At 40.2% G+C, this 13,477-nt stretch overlaps 1 protein-coding gene across 1 annotated transcript in view; it reads left to right on the forward strand.

Moving 5' to 3' along the window:
* Positions 1-13,477, forward strand: part of USH2A (usherin) — a 452,818-nt gene that overhangs the window by 27,325 nt on the left and 412,016 nt on the right. Inside the window, exon 4 of the mRNA XM_060273280.1 lies at positions 11,810-11,945. Coding sequence (XP_060129263.1) covers positions 11,810-11,945 — 136 coding nt within the window. The remainder of the gene's footprint in view (positions 1-11,809; positions 11,946-13,477) is intronic.

Genomic DNA, 13,477 nt, shown 5'->3' on the forward strand with positions numbered 1-13,477 from the left:
GCATCAGCCCTATAATCAACTTCTTTCATGCATTGCGCTTCAGTCATCCGCCCTCATCCAGTCCATCATGGAGCCCAGTTTGTTTATATTGACCGTTTCGTAAAAACATCTAACAGCCAGTATTCAAAGGCATTAAACTGAACAGCTATTCTAGTTAAAGACCAGGAAGAACCCCACTTTAATAAATTGCATTATAGTAGAAAATGGAATAAAGAATCCTCCTCAAAAGCAAGCAAGAAAGTATATGGTAGATTCCCCTCTATAAGCGCTCACATGAGTCCTGTTAAAAAATAACAACAACAAAACACGCTGCTACTCTCACCAGGAGGAAACCATTACTATTTATGATACTGGAATGAGAGATTACGAGAACAGCAAACTCATTTTTACCTGTGACCAGTGCCTTATTAACCCCTACACAGTCCACTGACCCATAACCATTGAGTTCCTATCATTCCATATAATTAACCATTTAATGCACTTCTAAAGCAAGGCAACCAGGAAGTACAGATCATAGGTTAGCATATGCACCACACTTTGACCCCTTTCCTTTTGGTAAGCCTCCTGTTCTCAAGGTAGCTAATATGCCCCTCACTTTGCTTTCTCCATGACTTTATTCTTGATTCAGTGGCTTTCATGGCCATACACTTCACACACATTTAAAAAATAACTAATGTGCATTTGGGTTGCAGTTGTATAATAGAAGAAATTATTCATGCATAAGTTTATTGGGCATCAGATAGAACTATTCCTGCACAACTGATGGCAGGGTTGCACCCATAGTATTTACCCTTAAATAACTCTAGAACAAGCATCCCCAAACTGCGGCCCTCCAGATGTTTTGGCCTACAATTCCCATGATCCCTAGCTAACAGGACCAGTGGTCAGGGATGATGGGAATTGTAGTCCAAAACATCTGGAGGGCCAAGGTTTGGGGATGCCTGCTCTAGAAGGAAGGTCATCCATTGTTTTTAGATTAAAGATGGGGTCCATCATTCATAGAACAGAAGCTGCAGAAGTTACTTATGCTATGGTTATTTCGGATGGGGGCATAACTGGAGAGGAGCATGCAATGACAAGTAAAATTCTACCACCATGATTTTGTTTTCAAGTTAGAGTAATGGTGGAAGTCCAACTGACTGCTATATTTGTGGAGAGTTTCTGACAGCATATTGGGTGGTATCTTGTGGACAGGCACAGAAAGACAGATAAACTTATCCCACCTCCTGTTCCTTCACTACAAATGGCTTGGTCCTCATTTTAAAATCTCCTACCTCATGTTCCACCACAACTGCAGTGCTTGATGGTGCCTTCCATACAGCAAAGAACAACATATTGGGAAAGGAATATGCTGGCCCAGTTATAGAACTCCTGATCTCTTGATAGATGTATGAAGTCTTGACCTGTATGCTTTCTGAAATGATTTAGGTCCTACTTCCGGGTCCTACTACTTCCGGGTTTCCCGTAACCATTTGGTTGACCACTGTGTGAACAGGATTCTGGATTAGATAGGCCTTTGGTCCAATCTAGCAGTGCTCTTCTTTTGTTTTTTAATTAGCTGAGATTTTCATGTGTAACCTAGTAGCTTGGCATCAACAGGATAACATATAATTTTATATGAATTGGTTTTTTTTAAAAAAAGTTCTGAATCTAAAGCACAGAATTGGTTTTAACTAATAGATGTGCAGTCAAAACAAGAATATTTAGAGAACCCAAAGGGATAATTCATTTTATCCTTGAATTTCTTTACTTCTTAATAGAAAGGTATCACTAATTTATTCTTTTATCATCTCTACTGTCTGTTGTATTTTCTTGTATCTGTTGTCATCGGTAACTACTAATGATTTGTTGTCTCTATTAAGCCATTCAAGGAAGCTATAGACCTGTCATTTTGGTCATAACCTTAATCTGTTTTCTCACCTTGGATTTAATGTAGTGTCTATTCCTGTAGAGTGAGTTTATTCAGAAGGAACTTGATATGCACCAGTATTGGGATTGAGGAAAGGTGGGGTAGTGAAGAGGGTGGAACAAGATATATGCATATATTAACCTAATAACAATCTAAGTTAAGTTGCATAACAGCTCATAGGTAGAGAATACATGTTATGATAACTCAATGAATGGAGTTGATTGTGGATCACTGGGCTATTTTTTTCTTACAATCTAAGGTTGGTGAATTGAAGGTCAGCCTCCATGTCTGCTCTGCCACTGCTATATAACTAACCAATTTAAACTGGATATTATGTAAGAGTCCAGCATTAATTTGGTCCCCTAACAAGTACAAGAATTCCAGCAAAAAAACCCAGCCTTTCTGTCTATTAACTTGCTGGGGACACAAAGTGAAGCTGGATTGTTTCAAGATACCACAAAAGAACAATCTAAATGGCCAACTCCTTTGTGTAGAGATGCTCATTGTGTAGATGGAGACATATCTACACACCCACACAAATCTTTCCCTTGTGCGTGTTTGTGCAAGTATGAAGAAAATTCTTCCATATTCTGTGAGATATGCACACATACATCACATGATATCATCTACCACGTAGAATGACTTGAAGGGGCCTCTTTGTGGAAGCTGTACTATGGTAAGTATCCCTTAGTGGATATTAGAACAAGGAGGTATTAAGCTTGGTTTCAGCAAATGTTCTCCTATTTCAGTTGGGTCAAAAGTAGTGCTTTCAGATGGGAGGGGGAAGAAATAATTCTCAACACACTTGAATTGTGAAAATACATAACTATTCAATATCCTGTTTGCTGCCATTGTTTGGAGTATCTGCTGCTGCTGTTTTGGGGGCACCCCCCCTTCCTGTTACGGCATCTTCTTCTTCCATGATTAGTCACATAGGCAATGCCAGCCAATTAATGCCTACATGTAGTGAAGCAGGATTATACTAAGCATTGTGCTAATCAGTGTTGGCTATGTACAGTGCTAGAAAAGGAAGCCAAAGGAGAGGAAAGGCAATGATTTCTGAATCAATTGTACCAGTAATTACACTGGAATCTCAAAAGGGTGCATTCAGACATGGGAATTATGGCATTCATTTTCCTGGTTATAAGGCTAGTGCTTCTGTTCCAGTTTCTGACATTAATTTCAAACCGCATATCTGTTGTGTCATGGAACTTTGGCTTGTTGATCAATATACCACCACATCTTACTAAATGTCATTCATACCAGTGGCTGTGGTGTGACTCTACAGCAGATTTATGCACATGTAAGCTTCTTTCCCCTCATGATTTATCCATGGAAATAGGAGGAAAGAACTGTATGTTGGAATACTATCCCAAAATTTGTCACGTTGTGATGACCCACAGAAATGGCAGGAAAATCACAGTGCAAAACTCCCATGATTTTTTGGGGGTGGGGTGGGGTTAATGGGGTTGCAAACAGATTTTTTTTTGGAAGTGATTGACGCAGGAATTAGTGCTAAACTTCCACAAGATTTCCAAAAGGGTCTTTCACGTGAAAGGCATGAAAGGTCACATAAAATATGAAAATTATCAGGTAAGGAAATGCCAGGAAAACTGAATGAAGTGCTGTCAGAATGCAACCATAGTGAGTGCAATAAATTCACAATGTTACATAGCCAATAAGGATTAGTTATGTTCTGGTGTCATTGAGGACAGACAAAGCCAATTTGGAATTAAATGAAAGCTTCCTGAATGTGTATACTTTCAAATACCATTATAAAATTGCTGAAGGAGTCTAGATCCTTCAGGATAATGTTCACAAAAGGCATTCCCCTTGGTTCTTCCCTAATATTAGCTGATCACTTCTAGCCTCTTAGACCAGGGAAGGAAATCAGTGCAACTCCAGCTGTTGTTGAACTCTCATCAGCCATAGTTACCTCCTCCTCCATGTCACTGATTCTGGGAAGGAAGACTTGAGAATGGTTCCCCAGTATTACTGGTGGAGAGATGTATTTGTATGTAATGTGGCATGGCTTAATTTCTAAATTGTTAGTTACTTTGACATAGAAAGGGTAAATTGACTGATCTAACAGCAAAAGGTGAGGAAAGAAAATCCACTATTAATAATCACAAATTTTGAAATACACAATTGTCTAATGTTTTGGGCCAATTCTGACGCTTCTCCTTTAACACCATAAATATTTTCATATGTTTAACTTAGACCACGCTATAGAGAAGGGTGCCTCCCGGTCATGTACTAAGAACCAAATGATAAACATAGGAGCTATAGCAGAATATTATGCTGAATTATTGTAATAAGTACTTTTTTAATAGAGGCAAGCAAGCTAATCCTCAGCCAGAAGAAGAAATGTTCCGACCACGAAAAGAAGGTGCATTTCATTTCTGACTTAAAAATAAAGGTGCACTTAAACTTGTAAAAGACAACATTTTTATTTGAATGATATGACAGAACTGTCACCGGACTGTTACCTGCTATAAAGCAAGCAGAAGAATTATTACCTTTATTAGGCCAGTGACACTGAGCTTTAGCCATACATTTCTAACTTCTGTCCCTCTACAGAGACAATTTTCTTTTCTTAAATAAACTGTCATGCTAGTGTTAATATATTGTTGGCTCTCTCATACTCCGAGAATACTGCAGATATAAAACATGTATATGTTAGATTGGTAATAGTATCTTTAGTGTAGCTGACTAGAACAAATGTGTTTCCCTCATGGCTGTGCTAATGTGATAAAGGAAAATTGGCTGTTCATCAGCTTTTGGCTGGGTAAAGACAGTGGAGATGGAACCACATTCTTTTTTATGCATTAATACCACTAAGAACTTTTCACTAGTTATATTTCATGTTGCCTGTGTGTGCAAAGATGTTGTAAAACATGAGATAATGCTACAAATAACAAAGCAGAAAAGGCTGTATCTTCTATAATGATAACAGTCAAACACCAAAAGGACAGTAACTGGCTGTAAAAAAAATGTGTGGTGGAAAAAAGAAAATCATTGCAAGCCACACACTCTCATATCCCCCTCCCATATTCTCCCCTCCCATATATAGACTTTGTATTAAAATGAAATAAAAAAAATTCACATGTTCATTGTGCATTGTTGTGTCAATAGATAAAAGCTAACACCAAATGAGAGTGATGTTCTGTGAGTAGGAAAATTCCCATATGCGAGAACTTTCTTGAACCAAATCGCACTGCCTAGCCATTATGATAATACCCTTCAGATTTTTCTTCAGCGGAAGGGCAATGATTCCATATATCTCAAATTTGGACAATATTGACTGCTTCTGGAAATAAAAATAACAAACCCCAGCATCTGTTTTTATTTATTTTTATTTAAGGAAAGAGAATTTGTCTCCATAAAAATCAATTTTCTATTCATTTCACATTTTCTTAGTTAAAATAGTAATGCAGCCAGGGGTGCCTGAAGCACTAATGATAACCATTCAGGCTTAGATTTCTAGATAACTGTGGCTGTTTATATTGGTCAGAAATGTATGTAGCTTTATTGACAGTGGAATGGGATTTTGAATGCTCATGTTCTGATTTTCCAAATGAATTTTTCAGGGCCTAGCTTCTGCACCAAATTATTCTGGCTTTTCATAAGCCTTTTGTTTGTCCTTATACACTCATTGTTTCTAGGATGCAATTATTCCAGTCCCATTTGATTTGATTAGAGTGGATATCAAGGCAGACTAAAGCACTCTAGCTTCTCTCAGCATCTATTTGGAGAGACGATTCAGCAGCCATCCCTTTAAACTCATGAGTACCTGTTTATGCAAAATGGAAATAGGTTTTCACAAACTGGCAGCAAGACAGTAGCAGCAGCAAGAACAACAACAACAAAAGCTTTTAAACCCCAGGCTCTCCAACCTCTTCTTTGAAACAAGCTGTTTGCTGGTAAAAGCTAACAACTTTCATACAGAAATATTTTTCAAGGTTTATTAAAACATGAACAAGTAATTCATCAAAGCTGAAGTTACGCTTGGCAGTTGTTGGCACCTGGATGGGGAAGGGGTTCTTCATGCACATCAAAAGATACGTCCAGTTAGTAGTTCATAGGGATCTGGGTGAGCTTGATAATGTTTATGGGGATGTATGTTCAGATGTGCATCTGCATTGGCTATGAGGGCAGCAAGATGCTCTGCATATGAGTAACCCTTGTGGCGTGTGAGTGTGTGTTTCGTCACCAGTGTGCATGGGGCTTTCCAGAGTACAAGAGGATCAGTAAAGAAAGAAGCAATAGGCAGTTGTTTCACTCACATGTCTGTTGATCTTGAAGAGTGGTGATGTCCCTTGAATTACCTGTGCCACTGCATCAGCTCACTTTCCAATGGCAATTATTATATTGTTTAAGGCAGGCATCCCCAAATTGCGGCCCTCCAGATGTTTTGGACTACAACTCCCATGATCCCTAGCTAACAGGACCAGTGGTTGGGGAAGATGGGAATTGTAGTCCAAAACATCTGGAGGGCCGAAGTTTGGGGATGCCTGGGTTTAGCTCTGGACTAAACATAGTAGTAAATGATTTTTTCTATCTCTTCATTGGGATACATTTGTTCATAGTTCATGAGTGAGTCATTGAATTGCCAGAATGATTTTTGAGAGCACTTGATGCACTTAATAAAAATGGAAAGATCTGGCCAGAAGGTAATAAATATTACTGCAGTGTCTTTTCCCCATCTTTTCCTGCTTTTAAAGAAATCTTAAATTCCAACATCAGACCAAGAATTTGGTTATAAGGTTTCACCCCGTTTCAAAACTCATAACTACTTTTAGAGGAGATTGACGCGCTATGCTGGATTAAGCAGCTAGTCAGGGCTAATACGGCTTTTACCCCATGACTTCCTCCCAGTAGTATTTATGTACCCTCTTGGGTAAAACATGGCTAAAAGCCAATTACTTCAACTTAAATGTTTCATCTGAATGCACCATTGTGGGATTGTTGGCAACTCATTTCAATTCACCATGCCACAGTTATAGATTATAGAAAGTCAGTCCTTTCAGATTCTTGACTAAGAACTGGAAATGTTAGTTGCAATGCTCTTACTGTGATGCAGAGATAACTGTGAGCTATAAACACAATCCATGCAAATATCAATCCATGCAAATTGACCCTTCATGGATCAATGCCTTGTCGTGGCGAAGGGGCTTGAATAACTCAGAGAAGCTATGAGCTATGCCATGCAGGGCCACCCAAGATGGACAGGTCATAGTGGAGAGTTTTGACTAAACGTGATCCACCTGGAGAAGGAACTGGCAAGCCACTCCAGTATCCCTGCCAAGAAAACTCCATGGACAAAGACAACAGGCATATAAAAGTTATGACGCTGGAAGATGAGCCCCTCAGGTCGGAAGGCGTCCAACATGCTACTGAGGAAGAGCGGAGGACAAGTACAAGTAGATTCAGAGCTGATGAAGCGACTGGGCCAAAGCCGAAAGGACGCTCAGTTGCGGATATGCCTGGAAGCGAAAGGAAAGTCCGATGCTGTAAAGAAAAATATTGCATAGGAACCTGGAATGTAAGAACCATGAATAGAGGTAAGCTGGATGTGGTCAAAAATGAGATGACAAGAATAAATATCGACATCCTGGGCATCAGTGAACTAAAATGGAAGGGAATGGGTGAATTCAGTTCGGGTGACTATCATATCTACTACTGTGGGCAAGAATCCTGTAGAAGAAATGGAGTGGCCCTCATAGTCAACAAAAGAGTGGCAAAAGCTGTGATGGGATGCAATCTCAAAAATGACAGAATGATCTCGATACGAATCCAAGGCAGACCTTTTAACATCACAGTAATCCAAGTTTATGCACCAACTACCGGTGCTGAAGAAAGTGAAATTGACCAATTCTATGAAGACCTACAACACCTTCTAGAAATGGCACCAAAGAAGGATGTTCTTCTCATTACAGGGGATTGGAATGCTAAAGTAGGGAATCAAGAGATAAAAGGAACAACTGGCAAGTTTGGCCTTGGAGTTCAAAATGAAGCAGGGCAAAGGCTAATAGAGTTCTGTCAAGAGAACAAGCTGGTCATCACAAACACTCTCTTCCAACAACACAAGAGACGACTCTACACATGGATATCACCAAATGGGCAGCATCGAAATCAGATTGATTATATTCTCTGCAGCCAAAGATGGAGAAGCTCTATACAGTCAGCAAAAACAAGACCTGGAGCTGACTGTAACTCAGATCATCAGCTTCTTATAGCAAAATTCCAGCTTAAAATGAAGAAAGTAGGAAAAACCACTGGGCCAGTAAGATACAATCTGAATCAAATCCCTTATGAATACACAGTGGAAGTGAGGAACAGGTTTAAGGATTTAGATTTGGTGGACAGAGTGCCTGAAGAACTATGGATGGAGGCTCGTAACATTATACAGGAGGCAGCAACAAAAACCATCCCAAGGAAAAGGAAATGCAAGAAAGCAAAATGGCTGTCCAACGAGGCCTTACAAATAGCGGAGGAGAGGAGGCAAGCAAAATGCAAGGGAGATAGGGAAAGATACAGGAAACTGAATGCAGATTTCCAAAAAACAGCAAGGAGAGACAAGAGGGTCTTCTTAAATGAGCAATGCAAAGAAATAGAGGAAAACAATAGAATGGGGAAAACCAGAGATCTGTTCAAGAAAATTGGAGATATGAAAGGAACATTTCGTACAAAGATTACCATAATCAAGGACAAAAGTGGTAAGGACCTAACAGAAGCAGAAGACATCAAGAAGAGGTGGCAAGAATACACAGAGGAATTATACCAGAAAGATATGGAGGTCTCGTACACCCCAGGTAGTGTGGTTGCTGACCTTGAGCCAGACATCTTGGAGAGTGAAGTCAAATGGGCCTTAGAAAGCACTGCTAATAACAAGGCCAGTGGAAGTGATGATATTCCAGCTGAACTATTTAAAATTTTAAAAGATGATGCTGTTAAGGTGCTACACCCAATATGCCAGCAAGTTTGGAAAACTCAGCAATGGCCAGAGGATTGGAGAAGATCAGTCTACATCCCAATTCCAAAAAAGGGCAGTGCCAAAGAATGCTCCAACTACCGCACAATTGCCCTCATTTCACACGCTAGCAAGGTTATGCTTAAAATTCTACAAGGCAGGCTTAGGCAGTATGTGGACCGAGAACTCCCAGAAGTGCAAGCTGGATTTCGAAAGGGCAGAGGAACCAGAGACCAAATAGCAAACATGCGCTGGATTATGGAGAAAGCTAGAGAGTTCCAGAAAAACGTCTACTTCTGCTTCATTGACTATGCAAAAGCCTTTGACTGTGTCGACCACAGCAAACTATGGCAAGTTCTTAAAGAAATGGGAGTGCCTGATCACCTCATCTGTCTCCTGAGAAATCTCTATGTGGGACAAGAAGCTACAGTTAGAACTGGATATGGAACAACCGATTGGTTCAAAATTGGGAAAGGAGTACGACAAGGTTGTATATTGTCTCCCTGCTTATTTAACTTATATGCAGAATTCATCATGCGAAAGGCTGGACTAGATGAATCCCAAGCAGGAATTAAGATTGCCGGAAGAAATATCAACAACCTCAGATATGCAGATGACACAACCTTGATGGCAGAAAGTGAGGAGGAATTAAAGAACCTTTTAATGAGGGTGAAAGAGGAGAGCGCAAAATATGGTCTGAAGCTCAACATCAAAAAAACCAAGATCATGGCCACTGGTCCCATCACCTCCTGGCAAATAGAAGGGGAAGAAATGGAGGCAGTGAGAGATTTTACTTTCTTGGGCTCCTTGATCACTGCAGATGGTGACAGCAGTCACGAAATTAAAAGACGCCTGCTTCTTGGGAGAAAAGCAATGACAAACCTAGACAGCATCTTAAAAAGCAGAGACATCACCTTGCCGACAAAGGTCCGTATAGTTAAAGCTATGGTTTTCCCAGTAGTGATGTATGGAAGTGAGAGCTGGACCATAAAGAAGGCTGATCGCCGAAGAATTGATGCTTTTGAATTATGGTGCTGGAGGAGACTCTTGAGAGTCCCATGGACTGCTAGAAGATCAAACCTATCCATTCTTAAGGAAATCAGCCCTGAGTGCTCCCTGGAAGGACAGATCGTGAAGCTGAGGCTCCAATACTTTGGCCACCTCATGAGAAGAGAAGAATCCTTGGAAAAGACCCTGATGTTGGGAAAGATTGAGGGCACTAGGAGAAGGGGACGACAGAGGACGAGATGGTTGGACAGTGTTCTCGAGGCTACGGACATGAGTTTGACCGAACTGCGGGAGGCAGTGGAAGACAGGAGTGCCTGGCGTGCTATGGTCCATGGGGTCACGAAGAGTCGGACACGACTAAACGACTAAACAACAACAACATAAACAGCCAAGTTATCCCTTTTTTACAGGGATTTTCCCTTATGCTGAATAGGCTTCCTCGCGAGAAAAGTGAAAACTTGGCAGCTATGGCAGAAAGTATTTTAAACAGAAAAGACAAAAAAGAAGTGAAATTAAAGGTGTGTGGTTCTCCCCTTAGGTATATGATGCAACAAATGTAGGGAATGATTATATTCATTTACTCTTATAGGACCCCGGTAAGCATTGTAGCAATATAAATGCTTGAGAAGCATTTTAAACATTTAATAATGTTACAAAATGTTTGTGAATACTTTGATTATCATCACTACATTGCGTGCACAGTCTTGACACATGGTGGGAAAGAAGAACAGCTGTGGATGGAGGTCGTGGACTGTGCTTGCTTGGAGGTTTTTTTAGCAGAGGCTGGGTGGCCATCTGTCATGGATGGTTTAGCTGAGATTCCTCCATTGCAGGGGGTTGGACTAGATGGCCCTTGGGGGACCCTTCCAAGTCTATGATTCTATGAGTAAGTACCTCCGTATGTTTTTCTCCTGGCCTTAGGAGGGGCTTTTGGTGGTGAGCAGTCCTTTGACACCATTCTGTGTCTTTTACTGTCTTCCATGATGGTAGACATTTAAGAAAATCTGAAGAGTTGATCCATGAACACCCTTCCTTCTTAAAGCAAGAAGGCTGAACAGATATGGACTCTTAAGAGCAATGACTTCCAATCAACTCAAATACCTCTTGACAAAAAAAAATGGAAGAAGAATTATCCTGCATTACTTATTGCCATCTTGGAATCTAGCCAAGTTACAGGGAACCAGGCAGAGGGCCTTCTCGGTAGTGGCACCCACCCTGTGGAATGCCCTCCCACTAGAGGTCAAAGAGAACAATTACCAGACCTTTAGAAGGCATCTCAAGGCAGCCCTGTTTAGGGAAGCTTTTAATGTTTGATGGATTTCTGTATTTTAGAATTTCTGTTTTTTTGGAAGCCGCCCAGAGTGGCTGGGGGAACCCGGCCAGATGGGCGGGGTATAAATAATAAATTATTATTATTATTATAGGAAGCAGGGAGTTTCCATCTATGCATCTGGTTAGCACGCAGATGCATGAGGAAAGAGAAGTTATCAATCAATGACATACCAGTATAATTAACTATGCTTGCCTACAATTTATTTGTTATCATCAGAATACTGACAGTAATAATTCAGATTAGTATCTACACATGGCTATATAACGTTGGTGTTCAATTATATCAGTGTTATTTGGTGATGCACATGGGACAAAGAAGATACTAAATGTTATCTTGTTATAGGATAAATGTTACCCTATTCATGTTTAATTTACCCATTGAAGGACTTTCCCTTTTCAGTAGTTGTATATTCTCTAACAGGAATTGGTTAGAAAATGTATAACATGGTTTTCCAGTGATTTAACTGAAACAATGGCACACTGTATTTCACACAAGGCGGTAAATAACAGATGAGATTAGAATGAGTGTTTTGTTTCATTTTTAAAAAAAATAAAAAGGGCTTTCCCTTCCAAATGTAATTTTATAGGTCCACCACAGCAGAATCAATTTCTTTATAAATGGCTTGGAAGATGACAACACAGCTTTTGACTCCAGAATTCTTGCTGGGCTAATTGCAGATCCCTCTGCTGATGGTGAATGGCGAATTGGGCAAAATTTAAATGGTAAGTCTGAGTATTAAGGGAAGATCTTATTCTGTGGTATGGCTTTCCTGTATTGGCTGGGGGCTGGACTAGACGATCCTTCTGTTACTCTACTATCTTTCACAAGAGATATTTCATTTTAAACGGCCTTGGTCCCGTATACTTGATGGAGCGTCTCCACCCCCATCGTTCTGCCTGGACACTGAGGTCCAGCTCCGAGGGCCTTCTGGCGGTTCCCTCATTGCGAGAAGCCAAGTTGCAGGGAACCAGGCAGAGGGCCTTCTCGGTGGTGACGCCTGCCCTGTGGAATGCCCTCCCATCAGGTGTCAAAAAGGAAAACAGCTACCAGATTTTTAGAAGACATCTGAAGGCAGCCCTGTTTAGGGAGGCTTTTAATGTTTAACAAATTAGTGTATTTTAATGTTTCTGTTGGAAGCCGCCCAGAGTGGCTGGGGAAACCCGGCCAGATGGGCGGGGTATAAATAATAAATTATTATGATTATTATTATGATTATTATTATTATTATTGGACAGCAAAATGCTACTCCACCTGCTTCAATATCTACTTTTATCATATGTTTTCATCTCGAAATGTCACACCATTGCCAGGTTTGCAGATAGGGAGGCACTAGTGCCTTACATTCCTCTTCCATCCCAGTTTCAGCAAGCATAGACTTGTCCTCTATTCTCCTCCTAACTGCACAGAATTGCTGCTGTGGCCAACCATAGGATAATGTGGGGAAAGAAGGGGAAGCTGAGGCATTTTTATTTTCTCTAAAGCTGGTTGGAAGAGGAAAATGTCAGGATTCTTGAATGCTAATGCCATTAAGTTTAAACAAAATAATAATAAAAAATTATTCCAGTAGCACCTTAGAGACCAAGTAAGTTTGTTATTGGTATGAGCTTTCGTGTGCATGCACACTTCTTCAGATACCTTGGAGAAAGTGTGGCATAGTTTCCTTGCATATTCAGTAGCATAAGTGGATTGTAGAGGGTTCTTAATTCTAAGACCCCTTAGGTATAATGTCCAGGTTCTTGCATTTAGTCAGAAAGATGTCGGTCTGTACCTGTGGAAGTTTCTTGGTGAGGTTGTCTAAATTTGTATACCACTTTAGTGTAAATAAAACATTTAAGCAGTTTACCAAAAAATTACATTAAAGTTATCAATAACAAGCAAATGTGTTTTTTTTTAAAAAAATCAAAATATAATTAAAGTCATCAGTGAAACTAGAATTACATATTCAAATACATGTCAGTTTTTACATGTCTGGGTAGGTTTGCCTAAAGAAACCTGTTTTTAGCAGGCAGTGAAAAGAGTACAGTGAAGGCCCTGCCTGATGTCAGTAGGCAAAGGAATACCATTGTGTTGCCATGCTAAAAGATCTATTCCTCACCAATGTGGAACGATTATTTTATGGCAGTTCCTCAGATTGGGCATAGGTGATCCTTAAATAAACTGGTCAGAAACTGTTCAGGGTGTGTGTTCTAAAACTGGCTGAGCCCCAGTTTTGCAAAGGACTAACAGAATCCTTTCAGAAGTGTGGTGATGCCTA

The sequence above is a fragment of the Zootoca vivipara genome, chromosome 3, assembly GCF_963506605.1.
Source record: "Zootoca vivipara chromosome 3, rZooViv1.1, whole genome shotgun sequence".
Taxonomy (NCBI): Eukaryota; Metazoa; Chordata; class Lepidosauria; order Squamata; family Lacertidae; genus Zootoca; species Zootoca vivipara.